Source organism: Tachypleus tridentatus, chromosome 9 (assembly GCF_004210375.1).
Source record: "Tachypleus tridentatus isolate NWPU-2018 chromosome 9, ASM421037v1, whole genome shotgun sequence".
Lineage (NCBI taxonomy): Eukaryota > Metazoa > Arthropoda > Merostomata > Xiphosura > Limulidae > Tachypleus > Tachypleus tridentatus.
In genome coordinates, this window is record NC_134833.1 from 27,270,641 (window position 1) to 27,294,665 (window position 24,025).

At 33.9% G+C, this 24,025-nt stretch overlaps 1 protein-coding gene across 1 annotated transcript in view; it reads left to right on the forward strand.

The window, feature by feature from the left end:
* Positions 1-214: 214 nt before the first annotated feature.
* Positions 215-24,025, forward strand: part of LOC143224920 (transducin beta-like protein 3) — a 35,433-nt gene continuing 11,622 nt past the window's right edge. The window contains 15 exon segments of the mRNA XM_076453393.1: positions 215-323; positions 1,690-1,741; positions 2,678-2,773; positions 3,232-3,360; positions 12,726-12,874; positions 13,144-13,314; positions 13,679-13,754; positions 16,409-16,505; positions 17,289-17,458; positions 17,460-17,495; positions 19,646-19,849; positions 20,663-20,769; positions 21,584-21,797; positions 22,282-22,371; positions 23,624-23,692. Coding sequence (XP_076309508.1) covers positions 280-323; positions 1,690-1,741; positions 2,678-2,773; positions 3,232-3,360; positions 12,726-12,874; positions 13,144-13,314; positions 13,679-13,754; positions 16,409-16,505; positions 17,289-17,458; positions 17,460-17,495; positions 19,646-19,849; positions 20,663-20,769; positions 21,584-21,797; positions 22,282-22,371; positions 23,624-23,692 — 1,704 coding nt within the window. The 5' untranslated portion in view covers positions 215-279.

A 24,025-nucleotide genomic window follows, 5' to 3' on the forward strand; every position in this document is an offset into this window, starting at 1 on the left:
AATACAGATGAATTACTAAACTTAATGTATGTAACTGAAATTGTGTTATTAACTTTGTTTTTGTCTTTTACTCAAATACACATTTTTGTTATCAAAATAAGTCAAAGCCTATGTATCTTACAACATTTAAGGAATGAAAAAAGTATGGAACGATAACTTACTGAAAACGTCAAACTACGTTAAAAGCAAATGTCTTTTCTTCCTTCTTTTTTTTTTTGTATTTGTGTTTACAACACCAGGTGGTGTAGTAGTTAAACCACATGGCGTAGTGGCAACAAAATGGGAACGTCTAGGATTGATTTGAAGTTCAACTTAAAGGAAAAGTAATTTTTTTCTTTTATCAGTTTTAGCTTTTAGATTATTTTGATATTATTGGAAACCTTTTATTATATAAATTGTAACTTTTTATAGTTTAATGAAGCCTTAGCATTGAGTAGTACTAGTAGTAACGTTATTTTGTAGTAATGTTATTCACAACGAAAACAGAGTGGACTTATTCTTATCATTCAAACATTTTCTAACTGATCATTTTGATTACTTACCTGTACGATATTGTAATTTTCGTTGGGGGTAAATGATGCAGTACACTGTATTTGTACTCCATTAAAGCAAAGGGTAACGTTAAAATTTGTATATAAATTGTGATAAAACAAAACTAAGTTTATTTTGAATAAATGTCATCCGTTTTCACGTACAAAGCTTTTGCATTATGTATGATTCCAAAATAATCATATCGTTTATAGAAATCTATCAGTCCATATTGTGAGTTGTCTTTTCACTCACCCAACTCTTCGAAAAACAACAAAAGTTCTTTGTAAAGTAAATATACTTAATTAGTTATTTTAATGGTTAAGTTGATGTTTAGTTTTTCTCCAAGTATATAGCTTATTCTGATCAGAAATCATTGTTTTTGTGAAATGTGAATACTAATTAAAAGGCTATGTAGGTATCATTCTTCTATAATTGCTTGAAAAAAGTTCGAAGAACACCTGCGTGTAGTAAAGTTACTAGAATCTAACACTTGAAAACAACAGACAAAACACACAAGTTTAAATAATATCCAAGATCTTCAAAAGTTTCTTCTGTTTCAGTATTTTGCCTATTTAAGTTATGTTTTATTGACAGTTAATTGATTAAAGAGTAGTTATGCAGTGACCAAAATGATTTTTTAAGTACTTCAGTATACAATTCGTAGAACATTCTAATTAAGTAATGTTAAATTTTTGAAACATTACACTAATATACATTGTTTCTTATATTCTAACATCTAGTGAAAATTATACAACATGAAGTACTATCAGTTGAACATTAAAATATGTTTTTTGTAAAATTTAAAGAGCTTCTTCGTTATAAGTGTAAAAAATAGACTATTCATGAACTTTAAAGACCTCTTAACCATCTATTTAGTCTAGTGTCACATATTTAACCCTTAAAAGATGAGTTTTGTTTTATGAACTCTTATATATGTGTACATATATTTGGCTTTATCTAAGTTCTTGAGTAGCTTAACATTAAATAGCTGAATGAACAAGTTATTAGTTGTTGGTTTGAGAATTAATTCAGGTTACCAGAATAAAACATAACTTGTTTTTTTCAATTACAGATTTAATTTAGCTGCTTAAAGTGATTAGAACATTGAGTGTTAACGAAGAACCAGTTTCATACTTTCTATAATTTTTTTCTCCTAAGCTTTGCAGTTGAGACCAAGTATCAGGCTTTCTACACAGGAGGCCATGTGCAGGTATGTGTTGTGCTGGAGTTGTGAGATCAAAGGTAATTTCCCTAATGTTATTTGCAACAAGATACCATACCCTCATAAATTACTTGTTGATGAAACTGTTATCTCTAGTTTGTCATAATATAAAGGTGTATTTGTTATTTGCAATTTAGATGTTCCACAAGGTCTTTATTCAAATAATGTGGCAACATTTCTTGTACATAGACTAGCTGACATCACAGGGGTAATAATCTGATACAGTGGATAGTCTAGAGAGAGTGAGGAGATAAAGCATGTTGTGTATGTATAAGTTCTTTGCTTTTAGAATACTATACTAAAATTAGAGTACCTTATTGTACAACGAATGTTATCAACTGGATAACCATACAAAAAAAGGCAACTAAAAATTTTTTGTAAAACAAACTTAGGTCACTGGAATAAGATATAACTGGAACTTATTGTTTGAAGATGAATATTGGGTGATACCTAATTTAGCTGCCCAAAGTGATTAGGAGATTAAAAGTTGCAGTAGAAATAAATTTTCTTTCTATGTATGTTTGGTTTATGGCATAATTAATGCAACTTGTGGTATTTCTCCTTGCTTTTTTTTCCACATTTCAGTCAGATCAGATTACGGACAGATAGGATCGATGTTTGTTTTGAGCGGGAAACCTCAAGTTTTCAATTTTTTTTTTTGTAACATGGAGAACATATGTTAAATTTAAAATCAAACTAATGACATTAGTTTGTAACAATGATATTAACTATAATCATTTTGAGGTTTATAGCTAAGTTTCAAAATAGCAAGAGCTCAGGATAAGAATATCCTTTAATAGCATGCTAAAAACCTTCAGTTTCATTACTATTGTAGTTGTAATACTGTTGTTTATATTTTTATTCCCATTAAAAATATTAAAAGATGTGTTTATTTGTGGTTTTTTTCTTTTCTTTTCCATCTAGGTAACTCATGATGGTGACCACATGTTCTGTGCATGTGGCACCAAAGTTCAGATTGTTTCAGTTCAAACTGGAAAAGTAGTGAGAACAGTTGGAACAGTAAGTTTAAATAACTATTTCCTAAATCAAGAAAGTTAATATATATGTCAGCAATATGCTTTGATAATTACTGGTTCTTTTCAACACAGTTATTTAAACCAAATAGGAGTAATCTATAAAGATCTAATATTCACACTTCTTACTCAATTAAAGTACTAGTATGTGTTTCCCTGAAGATTTATTTTAATTTATATGAATATGTCATAATTTTTTTTTGCATGATATCATATATCTTATAAAATATGCATATATTATCTCAGTATCAGTCATAAACCATTGTTTCAATTTGACTCAAACATGTTAGAGTGGTTTATAAATTCAAGGCATGTTTTAACCAAAAGGCTTTTTAAAGAAAAATGTCTACATTAATAGTACTTTTCAATTTTGAACTATAACTAAAACAGTAATTTTAACAATTTGTGCTTATTAGCAAACAATAAACATTTTTTTCATTCTAGGATGAAAGTAGTGATGAATTAATGAGCTTTGTCGTGAGTAATGATGACAGAATCTTGGTGACAGCTGGAAGAAGTGGACTTCTAAGACAGTGGGATTGGAAAACTGGTACCATAATGCGAACATGGAAAGTAAGATTTTAATCTGTTTAAAAGTTCTTGTTTTTGAAATTAGTTTACCTTCTGAGGTTCTGTTATATATACTGGCAAATGAAATTAGTATACCTTCTGAGGTTCTCTTTTATTTACTGATAAATGTTTCAATTGATTACACAGGCCTGTGATTTTAAACTTTCTGAAAGTTGTTTTGGTGTTAATAATGAATTTTTCCATATTTCAGCTATGCAGATTTTGAAAATATTCATTTTTTTCTATCACATAAGGATTTTTTACAAATCGGTAATCAAAACTGTTACTTAGATCAGATTATTATTTCGTTGACCATGATGAACAAGCAAACTGAAAGTAAAGGATGAATGTTGATGTCAAACAAATATGCATTCTCATTCATCCTGATTTTTTTGTTATGAAATCTCAATTTGTAAATCTCAAAACATTGTGTTGTGGTCTCTCTTTTATATATTGAATCTGTAGCATCTCGTTTGATTGGCCAGCAATAATCAGGCATCACGCTGATGCTCCAACCTCCCTGATACTTCCTCTCTATTTCTTTGGTGTCCTGATGAAACTTTTCTCCTTGTTCCTTGCTGATGGCCCAGAGATTTTCAGGGAATATGTGAAAAATGAACTTTCAAGTTCATATTACAAACCAATTCTTTGAAGCTATTGAGCATGCTATTGACAATTTTCATAATTTGTGTCCTTGTTGTCTCCTAAAACTTTGTCAGTAACATCTTTAAAGTCATTCTACATTTCTTTTTTAACGTTCCTCGTTGTCCTTTCAAAATGTTCATCCAAAGTCAACTTTCCAATTTGAGGTCCAGTAAGTCCCTTCTTAATGTTTTGCTTCTGAAAGAGTTAGAAATTGACCACAAAGATACTTAAAACAGTTGCCATCTTTGTCTAAGGCCTTTACAAACTGCTTCATGAAGCTTGGTTGTATGTAAAGTGGACGTAACAGAGTGTTATTTGCATCAACCAAAACTTTCACATTTAATGTTTTTCAATCCTGGTGCGAGGTTGACTTTGCATGACCATTGCTTCATTATCTAGTGCTAATTTCGTGCTTTGCTGTTCATGGAAACTTTGTATAAATAGACTGTTGACCCTACAACATACAAAGAAGTTTTAAGTCTCCATAAAGTAGCCAACCATGTTTTTTGTATCTGACCTTATTAAGAAGAAGTTTGATATTTCCATATGTTTCCTTCAAGTGAACCAAATGAAGAATTGGAACAGATGCATATATATTATAATTGTGAAGAACATCTTTTAGACTTCTTTTCAAGGATTGAACAAATAATCACCACTTATTTAATTCATAGACTTCACCTTCTAACATTGGTATTAACCAACACTATAAACCATTTAACCTTTTTTGTAAATGTATGGTATAAACTCTTTCACACAATTTCTGTAGCAATAAAAGAAGATCCCTGGATAGAGTAAATTCTTAACATTAAGTCTGGATTCCAAATGTCACAGAAGAATTCCTTTGAAAGGCCCAAATCTCTCACCAAATCATAAAGTTATTCTTGTTTGAAAAGTTATGGTGTACCAAACATTTGAATCAGGTTGAATCAGAATCAGATGAACTTGCATCAAGAGTCTCTGGTTGAGCAGGTACAGGTACAACAGGTCTTACAGCAAATTGATGGTTTGGATAAGAAGTTCCTTTTTATTCCCAGCATTGTAGCCTCGCACATTACATGAACAAAAGTAATAGTCATTTCCATGGTTTCTGTGCTCATACCAGACCACTGTAGTTCCAAAAGGCAAACCTTTTTCCTACCTTTAGTCCATTGTCTCAACTCTTCAACATACATGTTACAAACTTTGCGTAGAGCCCATGATTTGTCTTTTGTTTTTAAGTTTTTTTATAAAATACACATAATGCACTTTTTTGGCAAATCTTGCAGTGTTTTACATTTGTTTCTTTACAATAGATTTACCAAAAATATAACAGAATATTTTGGGATCATTTAAACAGCCTTTTGTTGCCAAAATGATGAATGAATAATACTGAAACAAACAAACAAAAGTCAGATGTACATACAAACAAATACTATTCCGAAATGACATGTCATGCAGTCTGTTAACCATTTATATACGAGCAGTGTGTTTCTCATAGGTTCTAGAATGAACAATAAGACTTTTGTATCCTGATTGGTTTAGAGAAATCTAGAGCCAGTGGTTGTCACCATGTTAAACATAACAGAATGTGTTCCAGTATCAATGAAAGTTATTCACTTATGTAAAATACACATTACAGTTTGTGAAAAATGTGTATGTGATGGACAAAAGTGGATATCATTTTTGGATTAGTGTAGAATCAATGTAGAACCTGTAAACATTTCAAGACTAAAAAACATCACAGGCCTGTGTTATCAGGACTTGGAAAAGCTATTACCACAAAAACCTCTTTCAGTTGAAATTCACCTGAATGATTCAGTTATAAACAAAATTAGGGACAGATCTACTACAAGGAGAAAGAATTAGTTTCCTTTGTACAATCCCTCAGTGTGGATTCCTGTACATGGTTTGGGGACCTCCCAGGGAAGGTTCTGTTCTTTCAGGTTATCTCCTCCAGGATCTAAACATCCACCCACGTGTTTGCCATGCGTGGCGACCCGAGAAGGGGAGGAGAGGATCCTGGTGGTTGAGGGGTCCAACCCTAACACACCACTTTGGCCTTGAATTCCTTTGGATGGGTACCCCCTTGGGTCAGTCGGCTTGTCCACTTGGGCTAGAGTCAACCAAGTACCAGTGTTGAAAGTTCTCAACGGGTGTAGTGGACATTGTATCTGATGCTGGTGTTTGGGTATAGTGCTCACGAAACACTGGCGTTGCTGCAGTGTCCTTGCTTGACATTGTAGTACGTCCCCTCGTAGGGCTCCATGGTGGGTGGGGTCAGTGGGCACCGAAATTTTCTTTTTTTCCTATGGATCCTCCTGATAAAAATTTAAATAAAATAGTGAAAAACAATCAACAGGTAAACGACCACGTCTTGAAGAATCTGATCAGCAATCTTCATCAGAGAAACCTTTAGGTCAAATGTCCCCCTTTTTTATTCTGAAAGGACTGGAGGGACTTGCTGGCTCTCCAAAGTCAGTAAAAAAGTTTCGATCTGGAGACATATTGGTTGAAACATCCACATCCCAAAACAGTGAACTCCTCTTGAATTCAAAGGCAATTGGGGATGTACCTATTGAGGTTACCCCTCATGCTACCTTGAATTCCTCACGAGGAGTTATTGTTGAGAGGGATTTGAAGAACGTCCCCAAGTCAGAGATTCTCGCAGGTTTCTCCACTCAAGGAGTTTCTGCAATGAGGAGCATATCCACTTGCAATATCCTCGTTTTGACATTTACATCACCACATGGACCTGCCACCATTAAGGCAGGTTATCTAAGTTCCAAGGTACGACCGTACATTCCAAACCCTCTCCAATGTTTCCAATGTCAGAGGTTCGGCCACTCAAAGACGTGGATCCTCCTGATAAAAATTTAAATAAAATAGTGAAAAACAATCAACAGGTAAACGACCACGTCTTGAAGAATCTGATCAGCAATCTTCATCAGAGAAACCTTTAGGTCAAATGTCCCCCTTTTTTATTCTGAAAGGACTGGAGGGACTTGCTGGCTCTCCAAAGTCAGTAAAAAAGTTTCGATCTGGAGACATATTGGTTGAAACATCCACATCCCAAAACAGTGAACTCCTCTTGAATTCAAAGGCAATTGGGGATGTACCTATTGAGGTTACCCCTCATGCTACCTTGAATTCCTCACGAGGAGTTATTGTTGAGAGGGATTTGAAGAACGTCCCCAAGTCAGAGATTCTCGCAGGTTTCTCCACTCAAGGAGTTTCTGCAATGAGGAGCATATCCACTTGCAATATCCTCGTTTTGACATTTACATCACCACATGGACCTGCCACCATTAAGGCAGGTTATCTAAGTTCCAAGGTACGACCGTACATTCCAAACCCTCTCCAATGTTTCCAATGTCAGAGGTTCGGCCACTCAAAGACGTCATGTCGTAGTTCCCTGACATGTGCTCGTTCATAGGCAAGGACCACAATTCCTATGAGTGTGACACGGACCCACATTGTGTCAACTGCAATGGTTCTCACCCTTCCTACTTTTGTTCTTGCCCAAAATGGTTGGAGGAAAAAGAGGTGCAACATCTGAAAACAACTCATAACATTAGTTATCCTGAGGCTCGGAAATTGCTGTCCGTCATTCCATCTCAGACATATGCTGCTCCACTTCGTTCCACAACTACAGTGGGAGGGCAGTCAGATCTCTCTGTGCCTCCAAGAGAATCGTTTTCAAAACAAATGTAAAGCCTTTTGACTTCCATGGTTAAAAAGGTTGTTGAATCGACTCCTACACCCATCTCTGTTCCTCCCACACATTCCAACAAACCCCAAGATCCACATCCTTCAGTTTCAAATACAGGTATTTCTTCAGATATATCTTTTGCTCCCACCGCAAGATGCAAAACAATCATACGTTCATGTTTTCAGTCACTGGAATCCCCTTCCAACAATCGACCCAGGGCAGGATCCATGGAGGTCAATAGACCTCCTCCAAATAAGGACAGTAAGGAAAAAAGACATGGTCGAAAACAGAAGGGTTATCCAGCCACTTCGCTTACCCGTCTTTAAAAGTGGCCACCTTGATACAATGGAACAGTCGAGGTTTACGTTCTAATCTGGATGATATCAAAACACTGACTGCTTCCTATCATCCTGTATGTCTTTCCTCACAAGAAACATTTCTAAAACCTGCTGATACAGTCACCATTCAGCAGTTTTCTCTGTACAGAAATGACAGGCTGTGTGATGGATGAGTACATGGAGGGGTGGCACTATTGGTTGATCAGCATGTGCCCACCCTCTCTTTGTCACTCAACACACCCTTGGAGGCTGTAGCCATCCGTGTTTCCTTGGGTCACACCATCACTGTTTGTTCTCTCTACCTGTCCCCTGGAGAGACATATGATCAATCAGACCTTGATGCTCTCATTGAACAGTTGCTGTCTAATCCTGGGGACTTTAATGGACATCATCCCCTCTAGGGAAGTGCTGTTATTGATAGGAGGGGCACTCTGTGGAGCGTATGCTCTCTGATCACAATCTTTCTCTTTTCAATACTGGTTCTTCCACTTATTTTCATGCACCTAGTCAGTCCTTTACCACTATTGATCTCTCGGTTTGCTCCCATTCATTATTTTCCCATTTTACATGGAGGATTGACAGTAATCCACTAGGCAGTGATCATTTTCCTATACTTTTGAGAGAGACTGGCCGTGATCGATGCCACCCTACCTGCGTGCCCCGGTGGAAGCTGGAATAGGCAGACTGGTCCACTTTCACTGCTCTCCCAGAACTTTATCCTGCCATCATGAATCAGCCATCAATAGACAACTGTGTGGCAACGGTAACTGACTGTATTATACAAGCAGCTGCTCAGTGTATTCCTAAAACCTCGACACATTTTCCATGATATTCTTGTTCGTGATGGAATCCTGCTTGCCACATGGCATGGAAGGCTCAAAAACGGGCCTGGGATACTTTCGTAGATATCCCACACTTTCAAACTGCATCGCTTTCCAACGGGCCTGTGCATATGCTAGGTGGGTAAGACGTCAAAGCCAGAAGAAATCTTGGATTAAGTTTACAACTAGCATATCTTCTACCACCAGTTCCAAGGTCATATGGGACAGGATTCAAAAGGTCAGTGGGCACTACTATTCTGTCCCCCACTCGATCTTACTCTCTGATGGCCAAGAGGTAACTGATGTCCGGAGCATTACTGATACTCTAGGTGAAAGCTTTTTCCAGGAATCTAGCACTTCTGCTTGTTCCTCCACCTCCTTGGCCATCAAGACTCGGGCAGAGCTTTCACCTCTTTCCTTTCAAACTGACTGTCTCTTTGACTGTAATTGTCCCTTTACACTGGTGGAACTGAAAATGGCCCTTCATCGGTCTGGCGGTACAACTGTTGGACCTGATGATGTACACTATGATATGCTGCACTATCTCTCTCCTGCTTCTCTTGATATTCTTCTAATTGTTTTTAACCAGATCTGGCAGGAGAATGTTTTTCCTGATGCCTGGCACCAAGCTATTATCTTACTTTTCTCTAAGCCTGGGAAAGATCCCAAGATTCCTTCAAACTACTGTCCAATTGCTTTAACGAGCTGTCTTTCAAAGACCTTAGAGAGGATGGTTAATGCTTGTCTTGTTTGGTTCCTCGAATAAAACAATCTCCTCTCGCCCACCCAGTGTGGGTTCCAACGACAACATTCCACCACAGACCACCTAATTCGACTGGAAACATCAATCAGAGAAGCCTTTCTCAAATGCCAACATCTTGTATCAATATTCTTTGACATTGAGAAGGCTTATGACACAACATGGAGGTATGGCGTTTTGCGAGGCCTCCATACATATGGGTTACGTGTCCATTTACCCATGTTTATTAAAAAAATTTTAATGAACAGGAGATTCTAAGTTCGTGTGGGTTCGACACTTTCTGTTCTTTTGTACAGGAACTTGAGGTCAGTCGTCGAAAATGAGATAAATTGAGCGGCAACTACAAACTGCCCTCAATCATGTACTGAAGTGGACTACGGTGAACGGCTTTAATTTTTCTCTTTCTAAAACCGTTTGCATTTACTTTTGCTGCCAACGGGGTATTCACCCTAATCCTGAACTTTGTATCGGTGTAGTGTCACTGCCAGTAGTCGCTGAGACCAAGTTCTTGGGGCTTATCTTTGACCGTAAGTTGACCTTTATACCACACTTAAAGCAGCTACGGGTCAAATGCACAAGAGCACTGAACATCCTCCGTATTCTCTCTAGTTGGGGAGCAAATCGATGTTATATGTTAAAGATATATCTGCTCTTATTTGATCAAAACTCGACTATGGATCAATGGTCTATGGCTCTGCCAGACCCTCAGTCTTAAAGATGCTGGACCCCATTCATCATCAAGGACTTCGATTCTGCACTGGGGTTTTCCACACCTCCCCAGTTCAGAGCTTATACGTAGAATCTCATGAACCTTCTCTGCATCTTCGCCGTTTGCAACTGTCTTTACTATATTCTTCGAAACTTCATTCCTTACCAAAGCATCCAACCTGGGGATGTGTTTTCCTTCCTCAGTGGGCCATACTTTTTCAGAACAGGTGATCTGCCACTACTCCTTTTGGTCTTTGCATCCAGGCACAATTGGATGAATTGGGTCTGTCCTTCGATAACATTGCAGAATCCAGTGGTCAGCCCATCCCACCATGGCTTATTACAGCCCCTAAATGTGACCTTTCTTTAAGTCATCTGAAAAAGGCAGATACTCTCGATGGGAAGTACTGTCTTTTATTTTCTGAACATCTTTCAAACAATCATTCCATTCCAATTTATATGGATTGTTCCAAATCAGGTAATTCTGTGGCCTCTGCCATGGTTTGTTATGATTTGGTGGTTGTGTGCAGAATCCCCTCTACAGCTTCTGTGTTCACTGCTGAACTGTACGCCATTTCTCTTGCCCTGGATCATATTGAAGCTAAGCAGTACTCCAACTGCACTATTTATACTGGCTCGCTTAGTTCTCTACTGGCCCTGGAATCGCTTCACGTTGGTTCACACTCTGTTCTCGCTGATATTCAAAACTGATTGGCCCATTTCTCATTAACATTTACTTCTATCTAGTTTTTCTGGATACCGAGCCACATTGGTATTCGCGGGAACGAGCTTGCAGACACGGCAGCTAAATCTATCTGCTCTGGCACTATCACCACTGTGCCTATTCCGTACATGGACTATGGTCCTGTATTCAAGGCTCGGCTCCATGCCAGCTGGCAGTCCACTTGGAGTGAGCAATGTGACAACAAGCTTTTTCAAATAAAACCCTATACTGGGCTTTGGCCGTCTAGCTTCAGTGAGGTTCGGAAGGAGGAAGTTGCTCTAACTAGACTACGCATTGGTCACAGTTTTTTAACTCATTGTTTTCTTTTATCTTGAACTGTTGCACCAGTGTGTAGTTTGTGTAACACTCAAATCACTGTAAGCCACATTTTACTTTTTTGCCATCGTTATGACTCTCAACAACGGCACTATTTTAAAAATGTTCTGTCCCAGAGTTTGTCCGTAACATTGAACAGTGTTATTGGTGATGGTGACACTGTCCACCTTGTTAAAGGTTTTAGTTTTTTTGTTGGCCATTAATCTTTTTAATCTTATTTAAGTGTTGGATATTTATTCATTAAACGTTTTTTATTGTGGTTCCCTTTTAAGAGTCACAATCTCTCTAGTTCGATTTGAAATTGGAAAATAGCCATAACATTAAATAACTCAACACCAGGACTGGAAAGGCCAACTTCAGGTGACTAATGCTGCTGTTTGAATTACCCGTTAGTTGTCTTGGCGAGTTTTTATTACAATTTTGCTGCATATCGTTTAACACTTTTATTACTTTACCCTTTGATAATGGCTGTAATGTCACATAACCTAGAACCAGGACTGAAATGGCCAACTTCAGACATCTGACTTTTTGTACTTAACTGTTAGTCTTCCTGGCAGGTTATGATAATTACTATTATGTTACAGAAAGTCATTTATCACATCTCTTTCTGTAATTTCTCTTAACATTGTAGACTGGATGTCAACATTGGTTTATGCCATTTATGTTTTTAATTGCTGTTTTGTTTTACCTTCATTTTCTTTTATGAATTTTACTACATTTACTTTACTTTTACCTTTTTACCGGATGCTTGGCAAGTTATTATTTACAATATTGCTGCATATCTTTTAACACTTTTATTACTTTACCTTTTGATAATGGCCGTAATGACACATAATCGGAACCAGGACTGGAAAAGCCAACTTCAGGTAACTGACGGTGGTTCTTGTACTTACCTGTTAGTCTTCCTGGTGGGTTATGATATTTACCATTATGCTACGGAAAGTTTTTTGCAACTTCTTTTACTCTGGTTTCTCTCTTAACATTGTAGACTAGATGTCAACATTAGTTTTATGCTATTAATGTTTTTCAATGCTGTTTTGTTTTACCTTCATTTCCTTTTATGAATTTTACTACTTTTACTTTTTTACCAGATGTTTGGCACAGATAGTCTAGCTGCTTTGTGCCAGAAAACACTAAATCAACCAACCAACCAATCTTTGTACAAGTTATTTTCCAAATAACATTTGTGAAATTAAAATTACTTAGAAAAAGCTGCAGAACATACGTTTTTTACACCTGCTTATATATACCTAATATCTCATTATTTCCTTTTTTTCTTTCTAGCACATTCTTGTTGGTGTTTTAAACCACTTACGTATGTTACTCACATATCCTTTTATCTTTCTAGTCCATTCATGTTGGTCCTGTGGCATGTATGACATTTGACCCCACATCTACTCTCTTGGCCACTGGGGGAAGTGACTCGACCATCAAAGTTTGGGATGTCATCAAACAGTACTGCACACATAATCTTCGAGGAGCTGGAGGAGTATTTAGGTACATGAATACACATACTTGTTCATATCCATTTATAATATGAAGTGTATGTACATCTGAAACTATTTGTAGATCAAATAATTATTAGTATTGTGGAGTGTTAAGGCAGATGCTCTATTTATTAATAACTTTGTCATAAGATAATATTTTTTAAATTTTTTACAGTCACACTTTGGATAAACTTTGTTCTTGTTTATATAAGTGTTACATTGTAATAGAAATGTTTCTTCTAGAGATTATTTCTTCCATTTTTTTTATTTATTTTTTAGCATTGTTCATTTTCACCCTGACATCAGCAAACTGCAGATGATTGGATCTGCCGATGACTACAAGATCCATGTTTGGGATCTGAACACAAGCAAACAGCTGGCTGTGCTGGAAGGGCACTACAGTGTAGTGACAAGCCTTTCATTTACCTCAGATGGTGATAAAATGGTCAGGTAATATATGACATGCTCTTAATTATTTTCAGGTATTAATAGTACAAAAATAATTTATAAAATATCTTAAAAAAGCATCAGTTAACATTAGCTTAACATAAATACATTTAATATCCATCTTTCAATTAACTTTCAAGGATTATAATGTAGAAATTCAGAGCTCAACCCCCAAAACAGAGATAGTGTAGTAGCCCATTATGGAATTTTGTTCTAAAATGAACAAATAATAGTAGAAAAGTTGACTGACACCAAATTTTCCAAAATCATATCAAATATTATATGATTTACTTATGTGAATCATATTACACCAGTATGCCAGTGTATTTAGAGAAATTATGCTTAACCAATTTCTTTCTTTTGACAGTTCTGGTCGAGATAAAGTGGTTTTATTATGGGATATGACCAACTTTCTGCTTTTGAAGACAATACCAGTTTATGAGGTAAGTACTCTATGTTGCTTAAAGATGTAGAAAGTATCTATTTTGTGTATTGTAGATATACCTGCATTCAACTTGAAGATTTCTTTTAATAGTTTGATCATCCAAAAACATTCATAGCTGTTTGTGAAAATGTATACTTTTTTATGAAAACACCAAATACCTCTGTGTGGCACTATCTAGAATGAGTGAATACAGAGTATGTAACTCCTCAAAAAAAATATTTGAAACTTACTACAGATTTGTTATTTACAAAGATATAGAATGACTGGTCACTTTATGAGGACCTCACCTTATACTTGGTTGGTACAGGCTTCAAAAGATGACAGTGTGTCTTATTATATTGTATTCCATTTGTTGCATAATATAGTGCATTGTTTCCTGTTTATTTTACGTAGTTTTGTTTTGTAACCATCATAATTTCCTGTTTTAATCTGAGAAAAACAATGTTTGTATGATGAAAATTTTTGTAATATCTTTACCATACGTTTGGAGATAATCGACTCTTGATCACTGTTCAGAGTTGGTCAGTTTGGACACATTCTAAAGTTTGTTACACTTCACAAACCAGTCCTTCATATTCCACAAATTGTAACTAGCAGTTGGATGCGAGATTTCCCATTTTCAGATATATTCTCTTGTGAATGTCTCTGTATTTAAACCTTATCACAGAACAGCCAATCAAAAAAAGGTTCATATTTTCTTCCCTTTTGACATTAATAGCAGTCCTTGTTTTTATTTATGTCATTCAGGCTAACTATGATATAAACATATTGTGTTTGGTGGTCTCATCCAATGGTCTAGTATATTTGTTCTGAAAGTTTTCCTCTTTGTGACTTATTAATTAGCCTGATAATTTGGTGAGATGTGTATAATTGTTTATGTTATAGAGTAACTCACAATGAAATTTCTTATGAGCCACAATTTAGAAACTACTGTCTCAGCATGTCACATGATTGGCTTATTTTGCATATGCAAAGAAATATGGTGTTTAACAAAGTGGCCAGTCAGTGTAGTTACATACATTTGTATGAGTGTGCACTTACATACACAATATGTTACACAATTGAGAATGGATATTACTTGTGATTGCAGTCTTTGGCTTTTAATAATATCTGCAACTTGTTTACAATGAACAGACTTTTTGTTGTATAATTAATAGAGTTTGGTAGAATTAAAAGAGGTGGATCTTTTGTAAGCCACCTGGTGATGTTGATACATGATGAACCAGGTGTCCAGAACAACTGGAACTGTAGGTGATATGCAGCTTTTTTTAATTTCAGGGAAAAAGGTTGAGTTCATTCTGTTGTTAAGCCAAGCCTGTTTCAAATTACAAGGACAACATGTAGAACACATTCTGTAAAACAGGATGAAGTGCCTATGGTTCCTGACTTTTTGGATACCCAGTATTGGAGATATGCTTTGTAATTTTAATTAGTTGTTGTGTCAAATGCATGTTTATTAAGTGATTCAGAGAGAAGTGGACCTTGAGAAAAGTTAATAAGGCATGCTAATAGTGAAATACCATGAGAGAAATATTATTTAGAAGCTACAACTAAAACATTAAATGGACAGAGCATTGGTTTGTACAAGAACAGTCATTAATGCCTAAATTCCAAATAACTTCTTTTACAAGTTTCAGTGCTAAATCAGTATACAATCAAACCAACTATTGGGACATGTTTGTGTTAATATAATTACATTGAAAGAGTTATCCCAAACAAGTTGTACTTATAGTAGTATTTTGCTAGTACTTTTTTTAACAGGTTGTTCATGAGTCAATGAAGAACATTTTTGTTTTATAAAAAGTAAAACTATCCAATCCAGTTTTTCTTAATTTAAACTGAAATTTTTTTGAACATGTTTATTTCCTGAAAAGAGAAAAGCATTTTCCATACACTTTTTATGTGAAAAGTGATTTGAAAGAGTAAGGTGACTGAAATCCATCAGTGCATCATGAGCTTAACAGCCAGTCACAAGAAACATAGAAATCTTCAAATGACATGCAGAGATATTCAGGAATCATTTAGAACTGCCTTTGTAGATACTGTGTAGTAAGCTGAGTACAATATTATACCTGCAGCTGTTTTCAAAGTGCTCCTGTCTGCCCCTCCTACTGCTGACTATTGTGATGCTTTGACATTCTCTACCAAATCACAGATGAAATCATTCGTACCTCATTCGAAAGCTGAACATAAAATAGTGACAGCAGAAGCATAAAACTTTGACAGTTGTTCAAATAATGATGCTGAGAGTGTGGCATTACTGAATTCACTCACAGCAGGTAGGCCTTAGTACTAGCTACTATGGAGACTTGAGGATACTGTATTTCACTTATAATTTATCAATTAACAAACAAACCTGTCCTTCATATTCCACAAATTGTTTAATGATTAACAAACTGTAGTGTAAAGAGACACCCTTGGCTCCTGGGGGAGGTGTTAATATATATTTAATTTTATGGTGTTAAATATTCTTTTCAGAGGCAAAACAGTTATTAACCTCTTTTTTTTTTTTTTTCATGTAGTTGCTCTTGTTTCACAAGTTATTTGGTGTGTAGGGTTTTGAAATAGTATCAGTTTAAAGCTTAATAAAACTTGTATTTGGGCAACATTATGAAGGCATATTTAGAAATATTTAAATGGGTTTCATTGTAGTCTGTGGAGTCTGTCATTTTGGTGCCACAAGACAGGAGATTATACCAGATTGGCGTCATCACTGACAACATTTTCTTTATTTCGGCTGGAGAGAAAGGTATAGTTTGACTAGCTTGCAACTAGTCCGAGTTTCCCCTAACTTCATCCCTTTGATTGAGTGTGCTTATTTTTGTTTCTTTCTTTTATTAAAGTTTTCAAAAAAATTTAGCAAAAAAAAGTTGCATGTTCTTAAAATGTAAATGTTGAGAAAGTTTAAAAATAGTCTTGGGCTTCTTGGAAACAAGTATGAAGGAAATGTGTTAAATTATCTCAGGAAATATTTGTTTTAAATTAATTAATTTTTTATTATTATATATAATTACAATAGCATTGTGCCTGTGTTTTGCATTGTAATTAATTCAGTGTTTTAATTCAATATGAGATGATTCTTTTACAAAGTACAATATTTTTATGAAATAAAACAGCAGTTTCTTCTCAATATTAATCTTTGGCCTAAGCTTATGAATAAGCAAGTTTTGAAAGATTTATACATTTAAAAAAATTCCAAATTAAATAAAATCGTGAATGAAAAAATGTACAAAACTAACATGAATTTTTAAATAATAATGTAAAATGCAGTATCACACCAAATCTAAGGCAATAACCTTAATTACTCTCCATTTGTTAAAAGTGTTAGTTATTGTTTTTATTTATTAAAACTAGCAATGAAAGCTGAAACAAAAACATTGAAAATATTTGTTTGAAATGTACTTGATTTCTATATATACTATTGTTTGTTTTCATTTATAGTTAGTAACATTATTTTGAAAACAGTCAATATGGCAGATTATAGATTATGATGATAAAAAAATATTTTTATTTTTTCTAATAACCAACACAGGAAACTTGCAAGTTTGGAATGCACAGTCTGGTCAGCTTGTTCATAAACAGGAGAGCTGTCTTGTAGCATCTCCAGGTGCTAATTTACCAGAAGGTTCTATCATCACACAAGCAACTTACAACAGTAAGCTCAACATGATAAGTGTTGTGACTTATGAACACAACATTATCTTTTTTTTGCCTTGATGACTTTTCACTTGTTAAACAGGTAAGCAGCATTTGGGAGAGGAGGAATCCTTTAATTAGTTATTTTGTAAATATTTATTGAAAATGGTGATTGTTTTTTACAATATATTGGTTAGACAACATTTTCTTTATTTCTTTAGTTATTTTTGTTAATATTTATTGAAGATGGTGATTGATTTTTACAATATATTGGTTATTTATATGCAAAAACGGCTCGTTTGGGTTTCGACTTTGTGAACCTGACGATGACCGAAGAAGGTCGAAACGTTGTTCGCTCTTCTATGTAAAATATTTTCTCAACCCAAACGAGCCGTTTTTGCATATAAATTTCTCAACAAGTGGGTTTCTCGACATCACTGAATATATTGGTCAGAAACAACTTAAGTGTTTAAAAGATTATAATCTTCTAATTTTCAACTGTAAGTAAAAGGTGTGGAGATTTGCACTCCACTATTTTCAAGAGAGCCTGTAATTATAAAACAAATATGTAATTGTTTACATTTGATCATCCCTTCAAAAATTAAAATAATTGATTTGAACATACTTTAATATTTTCAGTGATGTAACATGGTAGTTTTTCTTTCTCTTCATATTTTGTTTTAAAACAAATTTAAGTGTCAATTAAATCTACAGAATTCACTGCCACAGAGAATAATTCTGTTTTGTTTTACTTGGAAACTTGTGCCATCAGTGATACTGGCATAAAGTTTGCTGAATGTTCGAACTTTCCTGAATAAAACTTGTAAGTCATGGTGTGCCTTTTATGAAATATTCCTCCGATGGGACAAGAAATGTTTAATATATAATAAATTTAAATATGGAGCTTTCTTTACAGTTACTCTGTATGAATAATAAATAATTGTTATTATCAATAAACTTTCTTGTCAAAAGAGTCCACACTTGTGATCTTACAGATAGTCCTTGTAATTATTTCCCTCAAGTGATGTAGAACTGATTTTCATCTGAATAATTGCTGCTATTCTGAAAAGCATGATATCAACTATTTGTGGTCAGTAAATAACAAATGCTCTCATAGTGTAAGGAAGGCCCCTAGTTTCTTTTAACTTCCCCAGATACACCTGACAAATGTCAGATGTCCACAAAACTTTGAAAACACGACAAGGATGACATACTTTGTAAATCATCCTTTGGAGCTTACACGGGCCCATATTAACTTTGTAGGATAGCCGTACCCATAATGACTGTTAAGTTTAACAGTTCTGTTGATGCTTTTGCTACAGAAAAGATGAAATAAATCAAATCCTTTGTGCAGAGCTATCATCGATGCAATTAGCAAGTTATTTTTAGAAAGGTATAAAATATCTCTGAGTAAAACCCTGAGCTGCCTGAGCTAGCCGTAAGTTTAGTTTTTTTCCAAAATGGCCAGGGGGTGCCTCAACCATGATTTTCACAGGGAGATCCCATTATTATGTCCTATGTAACTTTGTAGTTCAGTTTGGTTCCATTATTGTGTCAAAACTTGGCTAGTTGTTGATAGTGGGATAACTGTGATTTGCACTTTTTATACATGCATAACAAATAACTTTAAGAAATACTGATATGTTAATAAGACTTATAACTTGTTTAATTTTCTAAATGTAATAGCCCATCATCATGCGATCATGCCAATAAATATATAACAAATCTTCATCTGTCTTCAGCATACAATTTGTTTAGAATGCTTGCAGTGTTTCTGACATTGTATAAATTAAGCCTTATTGAATCAGCTCATTTTTACTGTTTTACAAATAATCATGGTCTGCAAATATCTGCTATGATGTCAAGCATGCATGACAATGACCTTGTCAACTAAACAACACTGACAGTTTGTTGACCAATGTTTCAATGGAAAATTTAAAATATTTTCTACCAGGCAGTATGCCCTTGGTCAATGACAACAAAGAATTCATGTTAGGAGAGATAGACTAAAACATTTTGGTATCTTGAACATTTCAAGACCACTTACCAACATGGTGAGTATGTGTATATTTAAATTCTTTGGACTGTCTTCTACAACATGATGGGTGGGTCAAGTTACGTGCTTGGAACATTTAGGTAGTATATTTGCATTTGTGTATCTATAGACAGATATTAACATCTTTACTAGTTTTAAATCAGATTTTCATATTAATGGTGATAGTATTAAAATTAATGAAGTTTACTTTGTTCCAGTTTGTAGGATACAATGATGATATTCTAGACATCAAGTTTTTTGGGGCTGAAGATGCACACCTTGCTGTAGCCACCAACAGTTCAAACATAAAAGTATACAAACTGGATACATTTAGTTGCCAACTTTTAAAGGGTCATTTGGATATTGTTTTGGCTTTGGATGTGTTTCCAAAAGATCCTTGCATGATGGCTAGTTCTTCTAAGGTAATATTGTTTCTTATATGTTGAATTAATAGTCGTATTTATATGAGAGTTGTCTACAGAATTGTTTCTGAACAATGGGTCCATCCCAACCACCTTATATGTCTGTCTGAGATTTCTTGAAAAAAAGCTAATTGCATATGCATATTGTAATTTTTTTTTATTGTTGTACTTGCATTTTAGTAGAATGTAACAATTTAGGGAGGAAGCAAGCCAGTCTCTTACAACAAAAAGATTGAGAAATACTATCTACTGAATTTCGTAATTACAGTTAATATTTTTGGATAAACATAGTTTAATATGTTATGCATCATTCTAAGTCTAGTGAAGGAGTATTACTACAGTTTTTATAAATAGCTTGCTGCAGGTTACTTACCATTATATTTTTAATATTTTCACATCACTTTTTTATTTTCTTTTTATTAATCTAAATAATTTAATAAATTGTTCTTTCTCTCTCTGCATTAAAAAGTATGATAAAAAGATTTACATATAAGAAGTTTCAGGTGGTAAAAGATAATTCTTTGAAGATGGTGGAACAAATGTTATTCACCTGCATTTGTTTTCAAATAATATTTTGAGGTGTATAAATGGAACTTATTCATTCAGTTGTAAGTCAGTGGTGACTGAAACTGTGATGCTGTTGTAAATGGATTTTATGTATATATACTTTGGAATTTTTAATGCTTAGTATATTCAGTTGTGACACTTACAACCAAATGTTCTTGTTTTAACAAATTGTGTAATAATTACTAGTTGAAAGAACCCACTAGGATATATCTTCAGTATTGTCTTAACTCTTACTTATTTTAACAGGATAACTGTTTGAGGATATGGAGGATGGACAGTGACTCGGGTGAAGTCAGCTGTATTTTCTCTGGACGTGGTCACACTCATGAAGTTGGAACCATCTCGTGTTCAAGGTATTCAAATTTAATGTCTTACAAAATTACTTTAGTTAATTCTTACAAGTCTGATATTCTTTACAATTACATCTATTGAAACATTAGAAGGACAAATGATGATATGTTTTTTAGAATAAAATCTATAAATTTATTTTTGTATTTTTTTATTTCAGTGCTTGAATTTTGAATTTTTTCATATGTCAGCAAAATGCATTTCAGGAATTACTGGAACAGATTTGTATTTTAAGAACAACTGCTTTTTTCCTGTTTTAAGAAACTTAGTTAACCTTTTTTCTTGTGTGTACAAATAGGAAAAAATTCTCTATTTTACAACGATATTAATTACAAGGTTGAAAAAAATTTGTACTTGCTCATCTAAAACTGAATCCTAAGAAAACTTTGTGTGTAGATTTATTTTTACATTCACATACATTGTTTCACAATTATACATATTCGATTAAGCCAAATGTCTTTGGTAAATTAAAATAAATTCTATCGAGGAAGGCCTTAAAGTATATTTCTGATCTGAGGAGAAAATTTATTGCTTGTTAATAAATCATAAAATGCAAAATTATTATCTTAATAATAGGTTACCCAAATAGACTGTGTATACTTCAAAAGTTACTTTATTAAATGTAAATGATTTAAGATATTGTTTATTTCAGTAATAGGATCTGTCTAAAATTAATTTTTTATAGAATCATGGATGTAAAAAGAGTATGCTAGAAAATGATAGTGAAGTTGTGTGGTAATTGAAATTTAAGGGTAAAAGACTGTCTTTTGTTTTATACAAAGTCTTTTGTTTGAAACTTATTTTTACGACACTCCACAGATTAAGTACAAACTTTATCGTCAGTGGAAGCAAGGATACTACCCTGAAGGTGTGGAATATCCCTACATCTAAGCATTTGACAAACTATTCAAGTCATCCAGAAGCATTGTCTGCACTTTTTACTGAACATGCCCATGACAAGGACATCAACTCTGTTGTTGTAGCTCCCAATGATAAACTAATTGCCACAGGCTCACAAGATAAAACAGCAAAAGTAAATTATTTTGACTTTTTTTTTTTAACCTGCTTATAGTTAAGTGATTTTGCAGATTGTCACAACATCCTGTGTTAGAGTGTTAAAGTTGAGTTTAAAAACATTTCATGAAATTGTTAAAATTGAGCTATTGCTAGTTAATATATATCTTGCATGTCATGTATGTTTATCCCATGATGTGATTTATTAGGAATTATACTATATTTAATGCATATCTCTCTATGAATGATTTCTATTCATCAATCTTTCAAAATCAGTGAAAAAAGTGCAAGAGAGATGTTGAAAGCTGAAATAAACTGAATGCTATTTATTACATATATGTGAATTTCCAGTCATGGAAGTTATGAGTGGAACTACATTGTAATACTATATTTGAGTTTTGGAAATAGATAACATATGTTATTTATTAGGGCATATAAGTACCGTACTACTGATTGGTTTGATGTACTCTTTATAGCTTGTCTTATTTATCATTGTAATTTAGATATGGACTTTGTCAGGTTTAAGTCTTCTTGGTGTATTGAGAGGTCATCGACGGGGAGTTTGGTGTGTTGTATTTTCTCCTGTTGACCAAGTAAGTTTTAACAGTGTCTAGATTTTTAATTTATCTCAAGTTTTATTTATATGCATTTGCAATGTTCATTATACATAGGTATGCATAGTATATGAAGCTTCTGAGATTAACTAATTTGTGTTTTATATTACATTCCTTTGTTGTAACGAGTTAGTCTTTCTGTAACATCGAAGAAAAATGAAATTTTTTCATCATTGTATTAAGAATCTTTCCTTAATTGGACAAGTATTTTTTTGTATTATCTTATGAAATTAGCTAGATTTCTTGTATCATGTAATATCTTTCATGTCTTTTATTTTGATTTTTAAACATTTAGGAACAGTTGTGTGTTGGTTACTCCAATATTGATATTTACTCTGAGAGATCATGATAGCTGAAAGTTTTGAATGTTTTTAATTTAACATTTACATCTTTCACACTTTAATAATGTTTATTCAGTTTATTTTCCAGTGATGTTCATTAGTGTATTTCATACCAAGTAAAATGACATAATAATTTTATGAAACAAAAGTATTTTTGTGAAAAATAAAAACCAATTACTTGTTTCACAAAAAAAAACTTTTCTGTCTCTGGATTCAAGAAATTTCAGTAATAACAGTAACAATTATAAATATTCAGAAATTAAATATTTATCACAAGGGTTTTCATTCTTAGAACCCATATTTAGGAAAAATAAATCTGAAGTTTCACATTGTGTTTACATTTAATAGATTTGGCACTTGTACTTTGACCCAATTGTGATGGATTATGAGTCAAAGGCCATGTCATTGAGTCTGTTGACTTGCATTCAAAATTTTATTGAACAACTATTTTATGAATTTATCTCATTAAGTTTAGAATCAAATTGTAGATTATAATTAAAATTTTAGTAATATATAGTAATTTCTTAATTTAAAAGTAAGTTTCAAAAGAACACAAATATTTATATTTGTGTGTCACATGGTATGCTGAATGTAGCACTGGTTCAAATTTGCTATTAGTGATGTCAAAATACTAAGTCTATAATTTCATATGAATTAGAAACTCAAAATACAGATATTGACAAGCTAGAATATAAAATAAGAACCTCATACGTTTTCTTTTTATTGAGATATGGCTTGTGTACTGAATCAAACACATAACCCCAGTTTATCTCCTTCCATTTTTGCTTCCTGTATGGCAATCCTGATTGGTATTAACATTCTTTTGTGGCATCTAGATTAATCTTACGTTTTCACTGTAACTTATTAGATTGATATTCTTGTGTGACTAGGTTCTAGCAACATCTTCTGCTGATGGAACAATCAAGATCTGGTCACTAACAGACTTGACCTGTGTTATGGTATGTGCAAACAAGTGTTCTTCTCCATTACAAAAGAGACCCAGTGGTTAGCATTCCATACTATGAATATGTGGATTCGTCATTTGTATTCCACAACTGTCAAAAAACAAAAAAACTGTGCTACATTATAAGAACAATGATCAAATCCCACAGTTCAATTGGACAAGAATTTGCAGTGGAAGCTGTTAACCAGTTGCCTTCCTTTTTATCTGTCAGTTCCACATTAGGGATGGCTAGCACATAAGAAAGCTCTAGTAGTTTCATGCAAATACTTGAAAATAAACAAACTCCGAATAGTTCTAACATTTATGATTAATATCATGTAAACTGCAT